This window comes from Oncorhynchus mykiss, chromosome 8 (assembly GCF_013265735.2).
Source record: "Oncorhynchus mykiss isolate Arlee chromosome 8, USDA_OmykA_1.1, whole genome shotgun sequence".
Classification (NCBI taxonomy): Eukaryota; Metazoa; Chordata; class Actinopteri; order Salmoniformes; family Salmonidae; genus Oncorhynchus; species Oncorhynchus mykiss.
The window spans coordinates 65328264-65350046 of NC_048572.1; the positions used below are offsets into that span (position 1 = coordinate 65328264).

Below are 21783 nucleotides of genomic sequence, written 5' to 3' on the forward strand. Positions count from 1 at the left end.
CCACACAGCCGTCATACCGCTCAGGAAGGAGACGCGTTCTGTCTCCTAGAGATGAACGTACTTTGGTGCGAAAAGTGCAAATCAATCCCAGGACAACAGCAAAGGACCTTGTGAAGATGCTGGAGGAAACCGGTACAAATGTATCTATTTCCACAGTAAAACGAGTCCTAAATTGACATAACCTGAAAGGTCGCTCAGCAAGGAAGAAGCCACTGCTCCAAAACCGCCATAAAAAGCCAGACTACGGTTTGCAACTGCACATGAGGACAAAGATCGTAGTTTTTGGAGAAATGTCCTCTGGTCAGATGAAACAAAAGTATAACTGTTTGGCCATAATGACCATTGTTAAGTTTGGAGGAAAAAGGGGGAGGCTTGCAAGCCACAGAACACCGTCCCAACCTTGAAGCACAGGGGTGGCAGCATCATGTTGTGGGGGTGCTTTGCTGCAGGAGGGACTGGTGCACTTCGCAAAAGAGATTGCATCATGAGGAGGGGAAGATTATGTGGATATATTGAAGCAACATCTCAAGACATCAGTCAGGAAGTTAAAGCTTGGTCGTAAATGGGTCTTCCAAATGGACAATGACCCCAAGCATACCTCAAGTTGTGGCAAAATGGCTTAAGGACATCAAAGTCAAGGTATTGGAGTGGCCATCACAAAGCCCTGACCTCGATCCCATAGAAAATCTGTGGGCAGAACTGAAAAGCATTTGCGAGCAAGGAGGCCTACAAACCTGATTCAGTTACACCAGCCCTGTCAGGAGGAATGGGCCAAAATTCACCCAACTTGTTGTGGGAAGCTAGTGGAATGCTACCTGAAACATTTGACCCAAATTAAACTATTTAAAGGCAATGCTACCAAATAGTAATTGAGTGTATGTAAACTTCTGAACCACTGGGAATGTGATGAAAGAAATAAAAGCTGAAATAATTCATTCTCTCTACTATTATTCTGACATTTCACGTTCTTAAAATAAAGTGGTGATCCTAACTGACCTAGCTCAGGGAATTCTTAATAGGATTAAATGTCAGGATTTGTGAGACACTGAGTTTAAATGTATTTGGCTAAGGTGTATGTACATTTCTGACTTCAACTGTACATATGTATAGAGTTGCTATAAAATGTGTACAATTGTTATAAAATGCTTCACTGTTTTGTAATGGAATTATTTCAATGACTTTAGTAGCAGTGAAACCATAGTCTACTCTTCTTATGTGGTGAAGTCCATGTTGCTCTGTTAGTTAAATGCTCATCCATCTACCTGTTACCCAGTGTGATCATTCTAATGGTCTGCAGCAAGGGAGGAGTTGAGGATGAAACATTTGCCAATGCTTTCAAAGACCTGGCATCCCACCAAAGCAGATGAACCATGGTCTGGTCTCTGCCCATGCATCTGTCAGTGATTAGAGATCAAAGTGGGCCATTTGTGGGCCCTGCTTTCATCCCTAGCTGGCTCACTGTGCTGTGCTCTTCCCTCCCTTCACTACAAGTAACACCTTGAACAGTGACGGAGTGCTACCTTATGGTGGAGAGGTATGCAATTGTAGCTCTACACATGGGGTCCATATTGGATGGATAGATAGATTCAGTGGTTTCGGGGGCACAGCTGGAAGTGTTTTTGTTCTATTGCACTCTTGACAGGCTCGGCCCATCTTGGTCTGAGAGATTTCTAGCTGAACAAGGTGGCACTTTTGTTTTCACCCCTCAGAATTTATTTTTATTTATTTTTACCAGGTAGGCTAGTTGAGAACAACTGCGACCTGGCCAAGATGATAAAGCAAAGCAGTGCGACAAACAGAGTTACACATGGAATAAACAAACATACAGTCAATAACACAATAGAAAAAAGGTATATATACAGTGTGTGCAAATTAGGTAAGATAAGGGAGGTAAGGCAATAAATAGGCCATGGTGGCGAAATAATTTTAATTTAGCAATTAAACGCTGGAGTGATAGATTTGCAGAAGATGAATGTGCAAGTAGAGATACTGGGATGCAATGGAGCAAAAATAAATAACAGTATGGGGCTGAGGTAGTTGGATGGGCTATTTACAGATGGGCTATGTACAGGTGTAGTGATCTGTGAGCTGCTCTGACAGCTGGTGCTTAAAGTTAGTGAGGGAGATATGAGTCTACAGCTTCAGTGATTTTTGCAATTCGTTCCAGTCATTGGCAGCAGAGAACTGGATGGATAGGCGGCCAAAGGGGGAATTGGCTTTGGGGGTGACCAGTTAAATATACCTGCTGGAGCGCGTGCTACGGGTGAGTGCTGCTATGGTGACCAATGAGCTGAGATAAGGCGGGGCTTTACCTAGCAAAGACTTATAGATGTCCTGGAGCCAGTGGGTTTGGCAACGAATATGAAGCGAGGGCCAGCCAACGAAAGCATACAGGTCGCAGTGGTGGGTAGTATATGTCGCTTTGGTGACAAAACGGATGGCACCTCGATAGACTGCATCCAATTCGCTGAGTAGAGTGTTTGAGGCGATTTTGTAAATGACATCGCAGAAGTCAAGGATCGGTAGGATAGTCAGTTTTACAAGGGTATGTTTGGCAGCATGAGTGAAGGATGCTTTGTTGCAAAATAGGAAGCCGATTCTAGATTTAATTTTGGATTGGAGATGCTTATTGTTAGTCTGGAAGGAGAGTTTACAGTCTAACCAGACACCTAGGTATTTGTAGATGTCCACATATTCTAAGTCAGAACCGTCCAGAGTAGTGATGCTGGATGGGCGGGCAGGTGCTGGTAGCGATCGGTTGAAGAGCATGCATTTAGTTTTGCTTGCGTTTAAGAGCAGTTGGAGGCCACGGAAGGAGAGTTGTATGACGTTGAAGCTTGTCTGGAGGTTAGATAACACAGTGTCCAATGAAGGGCCAGAAGTATACAGGTTGGTATTGTCTGCGTAGAGGTGGATCAGAGAATCACCAGCAGCAAGAGCGACGTCGTTGATGTATACAGAGAAAAGAGTCGGCCCGAGAATTGAACCCTGCGGCACCCCCATAGAGACTGCCAGAGGTCTGGACAACAGGCCCTCCGATTTGACACACTGAACTCTGTCAGAGAATTAGTTGGTAAACCAGGCAAGGCAGTCATTTGAGAAACCAAGGCTGTTGAGTCTGCCGATAAGAATGTGGTGATTGACAGAGTCGAAAGCCTTGGCCAGGTCTATGAATACAGCTGCACAGTATTGTCTCTTATTGATGGAGGATTTGATATCGTTTAGGACCTTGAGCGTGGCTGAGGTGAACCCATGACCAGCTCGGAAACCAGATTGCATAGCAGAGGTGGTGTGGTTGGATTCTAAATGTTTGATGATCTGTTTGTTAACTTGTCTTTTGAAGACCTTTGAAAGGCAGGGTAGGATAGATATAGGTCTGTAGCAGTTTGGGTCTAGAGTGTCCCCCCTTTGAAGAGGGGGATGACTGCGGCAGCTTTCCAATATTAGAGTGTCCCCCTTTGAAGAGGGGATGACTGCGGTGGCTTTCCAATATTTGGGGATCTCAGATGATACGAAAGAGAGGTTGAACAGGCTAGTAATAGGGGTTGTAACAATTTCGGCTGATAATTTTAGAAAGAGAGGGTCCAGATTGTCTAGCCCTGCTGATTTGTAGGGGTCCAGATTTTGCAGCTCTTTCAGAACATCAGCTATCTGGATTTGGGTGAAGGAGAAATGGGGGAGGCTTGGGCAAGTTGATGTGGGGGGTGCAGGGCTGTTGACCAGGTTAGGGCTGGCCAGGTGGAAAGCATGGCCAGCCTTAGAAAAATGCTTATTGAAATTCTCAATTATCGTGGATTTATTGATAGTGACAGTGTTTCCTAGCCTCAGTGCAGTGGGCAGCTGGGAGGCGGTGCCCTTATTCTCCATTGACTTTACAGTGTCCCAGATGGCGAAGTCCTTCTAGAGGGGACCTTTACAAGATTTAGCTAACCAGATCGCTGAGTCCCGCTTAAGTGACGCTGGTTTAAACATTAACTAGCTGCATTTAGTAGCTACAATGTACTACATTTCCCTTGTTGTATTATTGTGCCAGCTTCAAACCGGTATCACAGTTATAATCACTATCACAGTGTGAACCTGTAGTTTCACTGTACCCATCTGTAATTATTGTATGTAATACATGGTTTTACTCCCACTTACTAAACAATGGGACAGTTATTTTTGTTCCATAGCCAAGTTAAAACCTCAGTGTAGGAGTCCGTAAAGGTTTTGACTTGTAGGTGCCTTCAACTCCAGCACAGGTAGCTTCTCTAGCTAGTCAAATCTTGTAATGCATTATTAACACAATATCTGAAACCCATAGGGTCAACCTGAAGTGGATGACAGTTAACACCTATAATGATCATGCTCGTTGTCAACTCCAAATCTTGTGTTCTTTTAGGTAGGAAATACTGAACATATATTTTATGAAAGATAAAGTAAATCTATTGGGAAAGAATAACTGGATGTAACCAGTATGTTTTCTCGCCAGTAGCCACAGCTCAAGTTATTGGAGGCCTTTATGGGTACCTTTTGATTAACTAAACAAATGATTTGCTCTGAGCTCAAATGTGCTCTGAAGTTTTAGCATTATCGGTAAAGCATTACCATTATGGGAATGAAAGGAGAGACCAAAACTATGTTGATTGAGAATAAACATCAGCCAAAATTGGAGTATTGTTATTCCGTGTTCATTGTTGTTATGGGAATTTGGATAGCGTCATTGGATATATTTATGAGTCTAGAAATACATGTTCAAACAAAGCATATGTTGACATAGAAATAGAATAGGTCTGTTGTAATGAGATGCAGAGTTAAAACTGAAACAAAGCATGTGTACCACTACTACTAGCTATACTGTATTTATGTACATTTCATGAATTCAACTTATTTCCTGTGCATCAAATAATGTAATGGTAATTATGTGAGTCAAAGTGAAGAGGAGAGGGCACTCTGATCCAGAGCTGCCTGAGGTGGTTATTCACCAGAGTGTGTGAGCGTAGCCCAGTCAGTGCCAAGCTTAAAATGTAAATGCAGTGAGTGACTCAGTGTGCGTGTTTGTGTGTCAGGTTGCAGATGTCCCCAGAAGTAACCCTTACAGAGGCCGCATGCATCAGGGACACATTCACATCAAATTATGTGTTTGCCAAATACACAGAACAAGTCCATTAAATCTGCTTTTTTTGCAAGTATGACAGTTAACCACAAATTAACTTAAAGACGTGTTGACAGTTGTTATTTTCAAAAGTGAGCAAGGTGCCCTTAAGCAGACTGGTCCTACTTTAGCATATTTCTGTGTGCAAGCATGCATGTTTGACAGTAATTTAGTGGAAGTAGATGTAACTTCAGGTTGAATACATCACATCCCTGACTATAGAACTTTTGTGATTGTGTGTTGGTGACTGTTTCTCCATCTTCCATCTCTCCTTCTGCTTCTACAGGTCAGGAGCCCCCAGCACTCTGCCAGCCCCCCACCCATTATAGGGGAGCAGCTCGAGCACCTCTCGTTAGAGTCTCTGGAGACCATGTCAGAGGGAGACGGTCCAGCCGTCTTCACCCGTGGCTGCCAGGCACGGGCCAGCCTGCCGGTGGTCCGCTCTGCCAACCAGACCAGGGACAGATCATTAGGTAAGTACTATGGAGCTCTCTCTTCCGCATGCTCTATGTCACACACGTCCTTGTACTCTGACACGTTATCTCTCTCTCCCAATCTTTTACGCTCTCACTCCTTGAGGTCTCACGGTTTCTCTCTATCTCCGTCTTTGTCTTTCTCTTTCTCTCTCTCTCGCTCTCTCCCCCCTCTCGCTCTCTCTCTCTCTCTCTCTCGCTCTCTCTCTCTCTCTCTCGCTCTAATTTTGATGTTACAAAGTGTTTCCTCACCCTCCCTCTTCAGGTGTGCTGTACCTGCAGTACGCAGAGGAAACCAAGCAGATCCGGATGCCCAATGAGATTACCAGCATAGACACAATCAGGGCTCTGTTTGTTAGTGCTTTCCCCCAGCAGCTCACCATAAAGATGCTGGAGTCTCCCAGTGTAGCTGTGTACATCAAAGATGAGACCAGGAACATGTACCACGAGCTAACTGATGTCAGGTGTGTTCATCTATCTACTGTACATTAGTGACTCTACCTTCTGTTGTGATTTATTTCTTCAGATGACATTTCCCCTCTATTGAGCATGTTATGTTGCAAGGCCCATACTGGTTTTGAATGGGCTTCAAGCTTATATCATAAAAAATTATGTAAATGTACAGTACCAGTCAAAAGTTTGGACACACCTACTCATTCAAGGGGTTTTCTTTATTTTTACTATTTTCTGCATTGTAGAATAATAGTGAAGACATCAAAACTATGAAATAACACATGAAATCGTTTAGTAACCAAAAAAGTGTTAAACAAATAAAAAATATATTTTAGATTCTTCAAAGTAGCCTCCCTTTGCCTTGATGACAGCTTTGCCCATTCTTGGCATTCTCTCAATCAGCTTCATGAGGAATGCTTTTCCAACAGTCTTGAGGGAGTTCCTACATATGCTGAGTACTTGTTGGCCACTTTTCCTCCACTCTGCTGTCCAACTCATCCCAAACCATCTCAATTGGGTTGAGGTCTGGTGATTGTGGAGACCAGGTCATCTGATGCAGCATTCCATCACTCTCCTTGGTCAAATAGCCCTTACACAGCCTGGAGGTGAGTTTTGGTTAATTGTCCTATTGAAAAACAAATGATAGTCCAACTAAGCACAAACTAGATGGGATGGCATATCTCTACAGAATGCTGTGGTAGCCGTGCTGGTTAAGTGTGCCTTGAACTCTAAATAGATCACCAACAATGTCACCAGCCAAGCACCATCACACCTCCTCCATGCTTCACAGTGGGAACCACACATGCGGAGATCATCCGTTCTCCTACTCTGCATCTAACAAAGACACGCGGTTGGAAACAAAAATCTCAAATTTGGACTCATCAGACCAAAGGACAGATTTCCACCTGTCTAATGTCCATTGCTCGTGTTTCTAGGCCCAAGCAAGTCTCTTCATCGAGGTGTCCTTTAGTAATGATGTCACGCCTGCTCCCGCTCTCCCTCTCTGGTACTCGAGGGCGCCAGGTTGCTTTTCATTACACATACCTGTCACCATCATTACGCGCATTAGCGCTCATTGGACTCACCAGGACTCCTTCACGTTTTGATTGCCTCCCCTATATCTGCTTCTTCTGTTTCATCCCTGTGTCAGTATTATTGTTGTTTAAGTTTCCCCTGTCTAGACGCTGTCCGTAATTCTGTTCCTGTCCGTTGTTTCATTAAATGTTCACTCCCAGTACCTGCTTCTCATCTCCAGCTTCGATTCTTACAAATGGTTTCTTGCAGCAATTCGACTATGAAGGCCTGATTCACGCAGTCTCCTCTGAACAGTTGATGTTGAGATGTTGCTGTTACTTGAACTTTGTGAAGCATTCATTTGGGCTGCAATCTGAGGCTGGTAACTAATGAACTTGTCGTCTACAGCAGAGGTAACTCTGGGTCTTCCTTTCCTTTGGTTTTCCTCATGAGAGCCAGTTTCATTGCAGTGCTTGATGGTTTTTCCGATTGCACTTGAAGAAACTTTCATAGTTCTTTACATTTTCCGGAATGACTGACCTTGATGTCTTAAAGTAATGACCGCCATTTCTCTTTGCTTATTTGAGCTTCTTGCCATAACCTGGACTTGGTCTTTTACCAAATAGGGCTTTCTTCTGTATACCAACCCTACCATGTCACAACACAACTGATTGGCTCAAACACATTAAGAAGGAAAGAAATTCCACAAATTCACTTTTAACAAGGCACACCTGTTAATTGAAAAAAAAAAGTATTTTTTTTATTTCACCTTTATTTAACCAGGTAGGCTAGTTGAGAACAAGTTCTAATTTTTAACTGCGACCTGGCCAAGATAAAGCATAGCATGCTTTAAATGCATTCCAGGTGACTACCTCATGAAGCTAGTTGAGAGAATGTCAAGAGTGTGCAAGGCTGTCATCAAGGCAAAGGGAGGCTACTTTGAAGAATCTAAAATCTCAAATATAATTTGATTTGTTTAACATTTTTTGGTTACAACATGATTCCATATGTGTTATTTTGTAGAAAATAATAAAAATAAAGAAAAACCCTGGAATGAGTAAGTGTGTCCAAACTTTTGACTGGTACTGTGTATTCGTATTTGTGGATTAATTTACTTCAACCTGACGCTTTTCATAAAGGTTTTTGATTGTGATTTAAAAAAAAATGCATAATCAAAAACCTTCATGAAAAGCATCAAGTAGAAGTAAATTAATCCACGAATACGAATATAATTTTACATGTATCTTAATTGACCACTTTTTCAGGAATTTAAGCCCAGAAAGCTTTAAGCCCATTCACAAACTGTTTAGGACTTGCAACAGGAAGTTGGCGTGACTTTCATAGGGTTAGTTAAACACTTGAAAGACACAAATTGGCACACTTTTACCTAACAACGGAGGTTGGTACAGTATGATACTACCTAATGCTACGGTATGTTGTGTGGTCGGGTAAAAAAAGGGATTGTCAAGCTTTGTGTGCTGTATAGTAGTACAAGTATCTATAACACTGCTGTTAAAACATCCATCTTTTGGTATAGATCTTCAAATTACAGGGGAAGCCTTGCAAGTCATTTAGTCTCTGCTTCGGCATTTCAGCATTCTAAGCGTAACATGAATACTCCTCCACCTCCTTCTTTTTCAGTGTAGGCAAGGAGGCATTAATTAGGGTATTGTTGAGGCAACAAGAGAGGAGGCCCATGTCTGCTGATGACAGGGTGTCTGTCTTTACCACACCCTAATCTGCACAGACACTCCTCTACGGCAGTGGTTCCATGTATTTGATATATTTCAGAGCTAGCACACCTTATTCAACTTGCAGTGTAAATTTGGACGTTTTTCTTTTTTCCAGAAATATTACATCTCGATGCTGTCTGAAGGTGTACCACAAAGACCCTGCACATGCCTTCAATCGCAGCAACGCAAGGCCTAACAATGCTGAGGGCAGGGTGAGTGAAGCCCAAATGATAACACAGCCAAGCACACAAACTCCCCTAAGTCCCCTAAATCCATCTGTCTAGTGCGCTACCTTTGACATCAAGGAAGCTTCCGGTCCTAAATCCCTAACCAGGGGCCTTTAGCTCATCATTCTGAGACACACACAGGGATAAAAGCAACCTTGTGTATTCTTGATTGTAATAGAAGTAGGATCAGAGGCAGGGGTATTCTTCTATATGTTTGGTATACCCTGCTAAGCAGTTATCAAAATCAAATATTTTTAGTCACATGCCCCGAATACAACAGGTGTAGACCTTACAAGCCCCTAACTAACAATACAGTTTAAAGAATGTGATCAAGAAATAAAAGAAACAAGTAATTAAAGCAGCAGTAAAATAACAATAGTGAGAATATATACAGGGGGTACCAGAACAGAGTCAATGTGCAGGGTTAGTCGATGTAATTGAGGTAATATGTACATGTAGGTAGTGTTATTAAAGTGACTATGCATAGATAATAACAGAGAGTAGCAGCGGCATTAAAGGGGGGGGGGGCGGCAATGCAAATTGTCTGGGTAGCCATTTGATTAGATGTTCAGGAGTCTTATGGCTTGGGGGTAGAAGCGGTTTCAAAGCCTCTTGGACCTAGACTTAGCGCTCCGGTACCGCTTGCTGTGTGGTATTAGAGAGAACAGTCTATGACTAGGGTGGCTGGAGTCTTTGACAATTTTTAGGGCCTTTCTCTGACACCGGCTGGGTTAGAGGTCTGGGATGGCAGGTAGCTTGGCCCCTGTGATGTACTGGATCGTACGCACTACCCTCTGTAGTGCCTTGCGGTCGTTGTCTGTGATCAGGCCTACCACTGTTGTGTCATCTGCAAACTTAATGCTGGTGTTGGAGTTGTGCCTGGCCGTGCAGTCATGAATAAACAGGGAGTACAGGAGGGGACTGAGCACGCACCCCTGAGGGGCCCCTGTGTTGAGGATCAGCGTCGTGGATGTGTTGTTACCTACCCTTACCACCTGGGGGCAGCCCGTCAGGAAGTCCAGGATCCAGTTGCAGAGGGAGGTGTTTAGTCCCGGGGTCCTTAGCTTAGTGATGAGCTTTGAGGGCGGTATGGTGTTGAACGCTGAGCTGTAGTCAATGAATAGCATTCTCACATAGGTGTTCCTTTTGTCCAGGTGGGAAAGGGCAGTGTGGAGTTCAATAGAGATTGCATCATCTGTAGATCTATTAGGGCGGTATGCAAATTGGAGTGGGTCTAGGGTTTCTGGGATAATGGTGTTGATGTGAGCCATGACCAGACTTTCAGAGCACTTCATGGCTACAGACGTGAGTGCTACGGGTCTGTAGTCATTTTGGCTGGTGCTCTCATGCATGTTTCAGTGTTATTTGCCTTGAAACGAGCATAGAGGTAGTTTAGCTTGTGTCACTGAGCAGCTCTCGGCTGTGCTTCCCTTTGTAGTCTGTAATGGTATGCAAGCCCTGCCATATCCAACGAGCGTCGGGGCCGGTGTAGTACGATTCGATCTTAGTCCTGTATTGACGCTTTGCCTGTTTGATGGTTCCTCTCGCTTTAGTTCCAACCCAATTTTCGGGCAACCCAAGAGGAAACACCGGCGTTACAGAGGCAAGAGAGGGTGGATCGGTCACCTCTTCCCTCCATTCTACTAGCTAATGTACAGTCACTTGATAATAAGATGGATGACCTCCAATCGTGGATTTGCTACCAACGGGACTCTCAATATTCTTTGCTTTTCAGAAACATGGCTCTCGGACAGGATAACCGCCATGGCTATCCAACTCGATGGCTTCTCCATTCACCGACAGGACAGTGGAGTCGGGGAAATCGAGGGGGGGAGGGGTTTGCCTCATGACTCTGTACTCTTGCTTCCTGTTTACAAGCAGAAGCTGAAACAGGAAGTACCCATGATTCTCTCTGTTGAGAAATGGTCACCAGAATCAGAGTTTATGCTATAGGACTGCTTTGCTAGCGTTGATTGGAATATGTTTCGAGACTCCACCTATAATATTGATGAGCTATCCACCTCTGTCACCTGTTTCATTGGCAAATGCATCGGCGACGTTGTACCCACGGTGAGGGTTCGCTGCTTCCCCAATCAAAAGCCCTGGATTAACACCAAGGTTGGCACTAAGCTAAAGAGCAGGGCTACCGCACACAGCGCTATCGTAGAAGACAAACCTGATGCTACGGCCAAAGATAGGAATAAGTACAAGAAGGCCTGCTATGACCTCTGCAGAGTCATCAAATGAGCTAAAGGACAATATAGGAATAAGTTGGAATCATATTACATAGGCAGGGGCTACAGTGGCAGGGGCTACAGTCCGTTATGGATTACAAGGGAAGACATCGGCGACGTTGTACCCACGGTGAGGGATCTTTTTTTTTTTTGTATTTTACCTTTATTTAACTAGGCAAGTCAGTTAAGAACAAATTCTTATTTTCAATGACGGCCTAGGAACAGTGGGTTAACTGCCTGTTCAGGGGCAGAACGACAGATTTGTACCTTGTCAGCTCGGGGGTTTGAACTTGCAACCTTCCGGTTACTAGTCGAATGCTCTAACCACTAGGCTACCCTGCCCAACGATGCCTTGTTACTAGACGAACTCAATGTATTTTATGCACGCTTTGACAACAACAACCTTGAGCCTCATGCCACAATGACCACTGCCCTGTAGCACTCACCTCTGTAATCATGAAGTGCTTTGTGAGGCTGGTTATGGCACACATTAACTCTATCATCCCAGCCACCCTAGACCCACTTCAATTTGCATACCGCCCCAACAGATCCATAGACAACGCAATCTCAATTGCTCTCCACACTGCCCTCACCCACCTAGATAAAAGGAATATGTGTGTGAGAATGCTGTTCATTGACTTCAGCTCAGCGTTCAACACCATTGTCCCCTCCAAGCTCATTACCAAGCTTTGGACTCTGGGTCTGAACACCTCCCTCTGCAACTGGATCCTGGACTTCCTGATGGGCCGACCCCAGGGGGTTAGGGTAGGCAACATCACTTCCACCACGCTGACCCTTAACACAGGGGTCCCACAGAGGTGTGTCCTTAGTCCCCTCCTGTACTAACAGTTCACCCATGACTGTATGGCCACGCATGACTCCAACACCTTTATCAAGTTTGCTGACGAGTTGACGGGGTTAGGCCTGATCACCGGCGATGATGAGTGGATCAGAGGGCAGCAGTGGATCAGGTAGACCGCTTCAAGTTCCTCAGTTTCCAAATCACTGAAGATTTAAAATGTTCCAAACACACATGTACAGTTGTGAAGAAGGCGCAACAGTGCCTCTTTCCCCTCAGGAGGTTGAAAAAGTTTGGCATGGGCCCTCAAATCCTGAAAAGGTTCTACAGCTGTACCACTGAGAGCATATTGACTGGCTGCGTCACTGCTTGGTATGGAAAATGCACCGCTCTCGATCACATGGCGCTACAGAGGGTGGTGTGGATAGCCCAGTAGATCACTGGGGCCGAGCTCTCTGCCATCCAGAATCTCTGTATCAGGCGGTGTGAAAAGAAGGCCTGGAAAATCGTCAGACACTAACCACCCAAGCCATAGACTATTTTCTCTGCTGCCACATGTGAAGAGGTACGTGTGCATCAAGTCTGACACCAATAGGCTCTTGAACAACTTCTAATCCCCAAGCAATACGACTGATAAATAGCAAACAAAACGGCTACACATACTGAGTTTACCTTGTATCTTTATAAACCTTTTATTTCAATATTTGCACTGTCGCTATGCACACTCACAGGGCGCTGCACACACACACACTGTCACTCCAACACACACACACACACACACACACACACACACACACACACACACACACACACACACACTCACTCACTCACAGGGCGCTGCACACACACACACTGTCACTCCAACACTGTCACTCCAACACACACACACTCACTCATCATTTGGTCACTGACACATAATATTCATGTACATTCATACTGACTCTACACACCTGCACACCCACTCACATGCAAGCTGCTGCTACTCGGTTTATCTTGTATCCTGTTGCCTAGTCCCCTTACCCCTATATATATCTACCTCCCTCACTCCAGTATCTCTGCACATGTAAATATGGTATTGGATCTGACTTTTTAAATATTTCATGTATATATTACTTTATTGTGTATTTCATAAATCCTATTCTTATTTATGCTGTGTTGTTTTCTAGTAATACATTGTTATTGATTTTTGCATTGTTGCGTTTTAAGTTTGCAAGAAAGGCATTTCACTGTATGTGCATGTCACATTAAATCTTGAAGAATATCGTACAAAATTATTGCCTGATGATCTTCTGAACTTTCCAATACCTTTCTTATGCATTCAAACCATACTTCCTTCAGATTGAAATACAGTCAAAAGTACTGTCAGACTGATTTGTAATAGACTTTCATAGGTAATCAACGGCCAACTAGCTAACTTTTTTTTTCACATGGTGGGGTTGCAAATTTGATTTTATATCAAAATAGGGTCGCGGGCCAAAAAAGTCTGTTTTTAGGAGCTCTTCTGTCAGTCAGTATAGTATGACCCTGATAGTATAAACAACTCATCTTGTAACTGTCTTTTTTCCAATAATCACATTAGCCATGTCTTCCCACTAGGCAAAAACGGTGGTTTCCACGTTATTTCAACAACAACAAAATTCAATGTGTTGACTTTGATTCAATGTGGAAAACTGATCGGATTTGCAAAAAGCCATCAACATAAAGGAATTTAGTCTTTTTTTTACCCAACGTTTAACCTAAATCCTTGATTTCACGTTGAATTCACATTAGTTGATAGCTCAACAAAATGTAAATAAAAACTAGACGTTGAAATGACGTCTGTTCCCAATGGGATAGGATCACTTTATTGGACTGAATTGAAAGTATGCTACATGTCACTAATGTACGTATGTTGATGCTTTCAAGGCAAGCTCCCATTCTGGATTAGAAATGACAAGTATTTACTGTAGAATTTTCTGAACGTCTTTTACAGTTACAATCTGTCTCCGAAATAGTTATACTAGGATATTATTGACCATCACGGAGTTAAGTTCATGTCATATAGAAATAAAACCAGAGGAAAGTAATACTGTAGCCACTGTAGCCTTCAGAAAATATTCATACCCCTTGACTTATTCCACATTTTGTGTTAACGCCTGGATTCAAAATGGATTAAATATATAGTTTTAGCCTCCATCTACACAATATCCCATAATGACAAATTGAAAACATGTTTTTAGAAATGTTGGAATACAGAAATATTCAATTTAGAATCACCTTTGGCAGCAATTACAGCTGTGAGTCTTTCTGGGTAAGTCTCTAAGAGCTTTGTACAGCTGGATTGTCAATATTTGCACATTATTCTTAAATTATTAAATCTCGGTCAAGTTTGTTGATCATTGCAAGATAGACATTTTCAAATCTTGCCATAGATTTTCAAGCAGACTTAAGTCAAAATTGTAACTAGGCCACTCAAAACAGTCAAAACAGTGTCATCTTGGTAAGCAACTCCAGTGTATATTTGGCCTTGTGTTTTAGGTTATTGTCCTGTTGAAAGGTGAATTTGTCTCCCAGTGTCTGTTGGAAAGCAGACTGAACCAGGTTCTCCTCTAGGATTTTTCCTGTGCTTAGCTCTATTCCGTTTCTTTTTATCAAAAAAAAATCCATAGTCCTTGCCGATCACAAGCATACCCTTAACATGATGTAGCCACCACCATGCTTGTAAATATGAAGAGTGGTACTCTGTGTTGGATTTGCCCTGTGTTTGAAAAATGTACTGCTCGACTGAGGGACCTTACATATTACTGTATTTGTGGGGTACATCGATGTAGTCATTCAAAAATCATGTTAAACACCATTATTAAACACAGAGCGATTCCATGCAACTTATTACGTGACCTGTTAAGCACATTTGTACTCCTGAACTTATTTAGGCTTGCCATAACAAATGGGTTTAATAGTTATTGACACAAAACATTTCAGCTTGAAAAAAATGTTTCATTCCACTTTGTCATTATAGTCATTGTGTGTCACTGGCCTACACACAATCTCAATTTAATCCTTTTTAAATGTAATCTGTAGCACAACAAAATGTTGGAAAACGTCAAGTGGTGTGAATACTTCCTGAAGGCTCTACCCTACCAAGCAAAGAGCAGTAACTGCTCATAGTGAAAATTAGATAAATTACTTCTAAGTTTTTTTTATTGTCCAGCCAAATGAATTGTAGGCAGATCTTTGGAGATGTGGTTGTTTTACAATGTTATTTTTTATTCATATTAACCCTGACCTCTGACATGACCTGTGACCCTAGACTGCAGTTACTGCCTTCTTGTTTGGTACACCCACTGCAATACGCTTCCAAGACAACATTTTTTTTAACAAACTTGTTTTCATATATTTATTTGTATGTTGTTGTCAGTGTCATATAGTTTGATACTTGTAGACAATAAATAATGCCAAGGTAAACCGTAGACACTGCAGCCCAAAGATCAGTGAAACCAAGGTAAAACTGATGTGAGTGATGGCAGTTACTGCCTTTTTCCTTGGTTTCAATGGAACGTTCTGCAGTTACAGCAAACATGACCCCCACTCCATAACACAACACAATGGAGGCAGGATATTTTGTCCACATGATAAAGCATGTATTTAATGTATAAAATAATAACACTTTTTTGACCAAATGTGCATCGACTGCTTTTTTGCTTAGTAGGGCAGAGCTATGTCTCAACAAACTGTTGAAAGTTATTTTATAGTGTATCTTGTCGTTTTGGATAGTGGAGGGGGAAGGGGAGGAAGGGGAGGATTTTTTTTTTCTTTTGTGAAACATAAAGATTGCTACAGGGATTAAACTATACTAAATATATTGACATGTCACCAAATAATTTATTAAAACATACTGCTTTGCAATGAAGCACTCTAGGGTAGCCCCATGGTGTAGCCGGAGGACAGCTAGCTTCCGTTCTCCTCTGGGTACATTGGTGTTCACCTGCTTCCATAGACTTACACAGTAATTATGACGGGTTGGAGGACGTCCTCCAATCAGAGCTTTTGCAGCATGAACTGTGACATGTTGTCCACCAATCAAAGGTTTAGAGAATGCTTCTAGTAGTAAAAGCATAAGCTACAGCTAGCTAGCGCTGCATAAAATGTGGTGAGTATTTGAAACAGAGAGCGAGAAAGACAATAGTTGAACAGTTTTGACTAAATCTCTTCAAAAATGAAGGAGAAGCAAGCAAGAGAGAGAGAGCTATATTTAGTCATTTTTATTCACTTTTACTTACCTAGCTAGCAAATGCAGCTAGCTAGTTTAGCCTACTCAAACACCCAGCTCAAACAGAGAGGGATGCTATGTTATCTAGCTGGCTATGACTATCCAACACTGGAACTCTTCCAAGTCTAAGCAAGCTTTTGGTCTTACTAATTTATTGCCACCGGGGCCCGCTGGTGTAGCTGCTAAACTGCTTATTGACTTACTGTACTGCATGATTGTAGCAGGTTTGCTAACACATTAGTTATATTTGCTATGTTGACTATGACATAACTTTAGCTAATATGTTGACAACGATGTAGGCTGTGTGTTGTGCTTATGATATGGTATGGCTTGGAAAAGTTTTATCACCTGACCACAGACAGCTGTTGTGTTGGGCATTGAAGTCCACAAGCAAAGTGAGAAGGTGAGAGGAGGAGAGCGAGTAGATGCCTGCAGGAATACAACGTGGCTGCTTAGAACGTGAACTGTGTTTACTTGTAATCAGGTGTGTATTCATTCCACCGATTCTGTTGAAAAACGTTTCTCACATGAAACCAAACAGGGATAAACATACCTGAATTTGTCTAATAGAAACTAATTTACAACTGTTGGACTAATGATTTCACCCCTAGATCCACTAGATGTAGGCAAGAATGTGCAAGGCGGTATTGAATTTGACTATCATGTAGTAGCCTAAATCTATCGCTGTTACATTGAACTGGGTGAATAGAATATGAATGACAGTCATCCAATATGCTGTAATAGAAATAAGGCCACTCTCATAAAAAGTCAAAAATGTCCTCCCTCTTAAACGGCTCCGACCGCCACTGGTCTGCACCATATTGACATCATAGTGCAGGGGTAGGCAAACCTGGTCCTGGAGTGCTGCAGGCACTTCATGTTTTTAATTTAACCGACCTGGAAGGACAGGAGTGTTGAATTTAGGCAATCACTGAACTGATCAATTAGCTCAGTTGGTCAGGTGGGCTTCTGAGTGGCCCAGGGATTGGGAGTAGGGTTTCAAAATTCCAGGAACTTTCAATAAATTCCCTGGTTTTCCCTCCAGATTCCGGGAATCCTCCAACCAGGATTTCCAGAAAACAAGGCACTTCGTTGAAAGTTCCAAGAATTTTGCAACCCTAATTGGGAGGCATGTAACCCTGCTGGGAAAGAGCTCAAATTCCTTTGGTGGGTGTTGTTCTCAGCACGTTGTGTTGTGATGTTAGGAGAAGTAGTGCCTAGTGATCAGAGGCCTTTTTGCTCAGAAAGTAGAGTTCTGTTAGATTGACGTACTGTGTACAACCTTGTGTTGCAACACCAAAGGAAGTGCCCAACCATCCTGGACATTCTTTATTTTCAGATCCACTTGATTTAACTCACAAGATCAGACTATATATATTTATATATTGTTTTACATACACCTGATGGGTGCAGTGAAATGTATTGTTTTACAGGGTCAGCCATAGTAGTAAGTCGCCCCTGGATTAAGTGTCTTGCTCGGGTATTCGAACCAGCAATCTTTTGGTTACTGGCCCAACACTGTAACCCCTAGGCTACCTGCTGCCCATAAATGCATGTGATGTCTGTGGTAGTGCAGATCTTCCTCTTCACAGAAAGAAAAAAAATGTGCTCTCTAGAACCTGAAAGGGTTATTCAGTTGTCCCCATAAGAAAACCCTTTGAAGAACCCCTTTAGGCTCCTTGTAAAACACTTTTGGTTTTAGGTAGAACCTTTTTGAGTCCCATGTAGAACCCTTTCCACAGAGGGTTTTACATGGAACCCAAAAGGATTCTACCTGGAACCAAAAACGGTTTTCCTGTGTGGACAGCCGCATAACTCTTTTGGAATCTTTTTTTCCTAAGAGTGTAGGCACAGATACATTTAGGCTTGTGGATGAAAGATGATAACACTTTTACCCTGGTCTGGAATGCATTGTCGGCATGAAAATGTGTCTTTTGTTTAAGTTTATTACTGTACCCACTGGTGGTCAGCCCAGCATATTTTTCCATAGATGGAATAGCCCCATGTGTTTTAGGGTATTTCTGACCAGATAAGATTGATAATGCCATACTCTAAAAATATTTCCTGTTTGAGGCACTCCTGTTGTTTTTGCACAGGTTGAGAAAAGGTGAAATGTGGGAAAACAAGATAAGAATATTTTCATTGTAGCAGGCCTATGTTAAATGTCTGTCTGCTTTGTTGTGGAAATATTTGGGTATCAATGTTATGCAGTGGTCTAGGGCACTGCATCGCAGCGCTAGCTGTGCCACCAGAGACTCTGGGTTCGCGCCCAGGCAGCCGGCCGCGACTGGGAGGTCCGTGGGGCGACGCACAATTGGGCTAGTGTCGTCCGGGTTAGGGAGGGTTTGGCCGGTAGGGAAATCCTTGTCTCATCACTCACCAGCGACTCCTGTGGCGGGCCGGGCGCAGTGCGTGCTAACCAAGGTCGCCAGGTGCACGGTGTTTCCTCTGACACATTGGTGCGGCTGGCTTCCGGGTTGGATGCGCGCTGTGTTAAGAATCGGTACGGCTTGGTTGGGTTGTGTTTTTTAGGACGCATGACTTTCGACCTTCCTCTCTCCCAAGACCGTACGGGAGTTGTAGCGATGAGGCAAGATAGGAACTACTAATAATTGGATACTATGAAATTGGGGAGGAAAATGGGGTAAAAAAAATAAATAATAATACTTCAACGTACATGTCAATGACTTGTTGTGTATGAATGAGCTGCTCTTATTGTCATAATACAATACAACTGGTTTTCAGATTATTCCTAGTCGTTGTGAATGTCACCTGTTTGACTCTAGGGTTATTCTAGAATATTCCAAATGCAGTTTTATCTGTTATGACAAGCCACTTTATGAAAGGTGAATAGATAATCCCTATGAAAAAGCAAAACGCAAAGTTAGCCAACACCCCTCTTGCATCATGCAACGGTTCTATAACTTTCTGATCACTGTTCAAATCTGCTGAACTGCTGAAGGTAAAGCATGTACCTGCAGCACGAGCACTAGGAAGATTGTGAGTACCATAACAAGTATTTTCTTGAGTCTGTAGTCAACTATTACTGGCTAATGTAATTTAGCTTAGATTTGCTCCAGTTCAGTGATTGGCATGTTTACACATCAACTGACAATGCTTGATTAATGGACTTTTTCACGGGAATCGTGTCAAGAGTCCATTTTACATGACCTTATGATCTGAACAAGTTGTCTTTAGATTGTTGTTGTGAAAAGACTCTGAAATGAATACAGACAAAGATGCAGATCAGGGAGAATTATGTGTCAATGGTAACGTTGGGAATTACTCATACTGCGTATTGAACTAGTCCTGCACGCACAGCATACACAACAAACGCGCTGTGTCTTCACTCGGCACAGTGACGCATGACTGTGCAATAACGACATGTCTAAACAGATAATGGTGTTTACCTGTGGTACAATTCCACCTTTGTGGATGTGGTTTTCCTCTCTTTTTCTCCCACACTCTGTGTATGGCCTTTGTCAAAACAGATGCACATTATGTCTACAATTTGTCATTAAGAAAAGCAACATTTAGATTCATAGATTTATTTTTTGGGGGACAGATATAACGTTAATCTAATGACGGAGAGTCTCTCTGCATAGCACATCAAGTCTCTTTTCATTGACTTTGATGACCTTTTCTCTGATTTTCCTCCTGTCTACAGATACCAAGGGAGATACTGTATGGAAGTCATAGCCCTGTGCACACTTTACAATCCACCTGCAGTCCTGTCCACTCCATACAGGGGTCCATGTCTCCCCCCACAGTCCGCTCCATGCCCTCCTCCCCCTCCAGGATCCCCTATGGCCACCGAGCAGGGGGAGGGGTGCCAGGCAGTGCCACCCTCCCCAGGGCCAGCATGTCCAGTGGGCCCCCCAGCAGGTCCGTCACACCCTCCCCCAGTGCCATCCTGGAGAGAAGAGACGTCAAACCTGACGAGGACCTGAGCAGTACAAGTATGGCGCTGGTGCGTGCCGACGGGTTGTATGTCAACGTCACTGACCCCTACGCTGTCCAGGAGGGCCGGCTGAGTATCGCCTCCTCCCAGGGGGGCGGCCACATGGGAGACATGGTCGACATAGGTGGTGGTAGCCTCCACCGAGCCTTGGTCAAGTCCCCAGCCTCCTATACAGAGAACCCGGAGCAGCAGCACTCCCTCTACAGGCAGAAGTCCCGGAGGTACGGGGAAAGCCAGGGACTACCGCCACTCGGCACCAAAACCCCGCCCCCTTCCCCTCACAGATTGAACGACAACCACGGCCCTGTGGCCTCAGAGAGGGGCTCTCCTATTCGCCGGTCTCTGCGGAAGGAGAGTAATGGTAATACAGTGGAGGTGGTGAACAGGACCAGGGGTAGTGTGTCCTCTGTGTCCTCCTCTCCTGTGTTCGTGGAGCTCCCCTCAGGGCACTATGGGGACAGGCTGTTTCAGGGACACCTCACCCCCAATGACCCCCAGACCAGGTGAGACTCACAGACATAGAATTACTAATTCTATAACTATGTTGATACTCACGTAACAGAGGGCTCATTTTATTTGTTTACAGAGAGCTCATTTATTTGTTTATAGTCCACTCAGTAACGATTGCCTCTGTTTTCCAGGGAGTCCTGGGTGACTAACTACCACCTCAACTTTGGGTTTTTGATAAAGCACGATAGAAATTCAATGCGTTGTTGTTGTTGTTAATATTATCTATTATAGGTAACTGCCAAAATAATGGAATATCTTGAGTAAATGAGGGATACAAAGTATATTGAAAGCAGGTGCTTCTACACAGGTGTGGTTCCTTAGTTAATTAAGCAATTAACATTCCACCATGCTTAGGGTTATGTATAGAAAATCCTGGGCAGGCCATTATTTTGGTCACCATGGCTATGCCCCCATAGGATGGCAATGCCCCCATCCACAGCACACAAGTGGTCACTGAATGGTTTGATAAGCATGAAAACGATGTAAACCATATGAGAGATTCGGGAGTGGCGCCTGAGACAGCGTTTTCCACAACCATCAACAACATTTCATGTGAATTTCTTGTGAAAGAATGGAGTTGCATCCCACCAATAGATTTCCAGACACTTGTAGAATCTGTGTCAAGCTGTTCTGGCTCGTGGTGGCCCAACGCCCTCAGGAGATGCATTGTTTTTAAACAATCTGTTAGTCATATGTTTAGGATAATGACTTTATTTTTTAAATGCACTGGACTGTGTCCAAGTAAAAACAAGATTGATTTATTTTTATGTTGGTGTTTCCTTTATTTTGGCAGTTACCTGTACATAGCACAGTATTGTTTTTGGCTGAACATGTATTGTGTTTTGCAGTGAGCGAATGAAGGCCATGGAACAACAGATTGCCAGTCTGGCTGGCCTTGTTCAGCATGCACTTGCTATTGGGCCAGCTGAGATAGATAGGAGGACTGCTTCTCCTTTCCATGTCAACAACAGTGCAGGTGCTCTTATTACACAACAA

General features: G+C 43.2%; 1 protein-coding gene across 6 annotated transcripts in view; it reads left to right on the forward strand.

The window, feature by feature from the left end:
- Positions 1–21783, forward strand: part of si:ch211-207d6.2 (sickle tail protein) — an 85546-nt gene that overhangs the window by 27269 nt on the left and 36494 nt on the right. For all 6 annotated transcript variants that reach the window (XM_021613332.2, XM_036985985.1, XM_021613336.2 and 3 more), the window contains 5 exons: positions 5421–5607; positions 5873–6071; positions 8923–9019; positions 19984–20780; positions 21636–21763. In XM_021613332.2, coding sequence (XP_021469007.2) covers positions 5421–5607; positions 5873–6071; positions 8923–9019; positions 19984–20780; positions 21636–21763 — 1408 coding nt within the window. The remainder of the gene's footprint in view (positions 1–5420; positions 5608–5872; positions 6072–8922; positions 9020–19983; positions 20781–21635; positions 21764–21783) is intronic.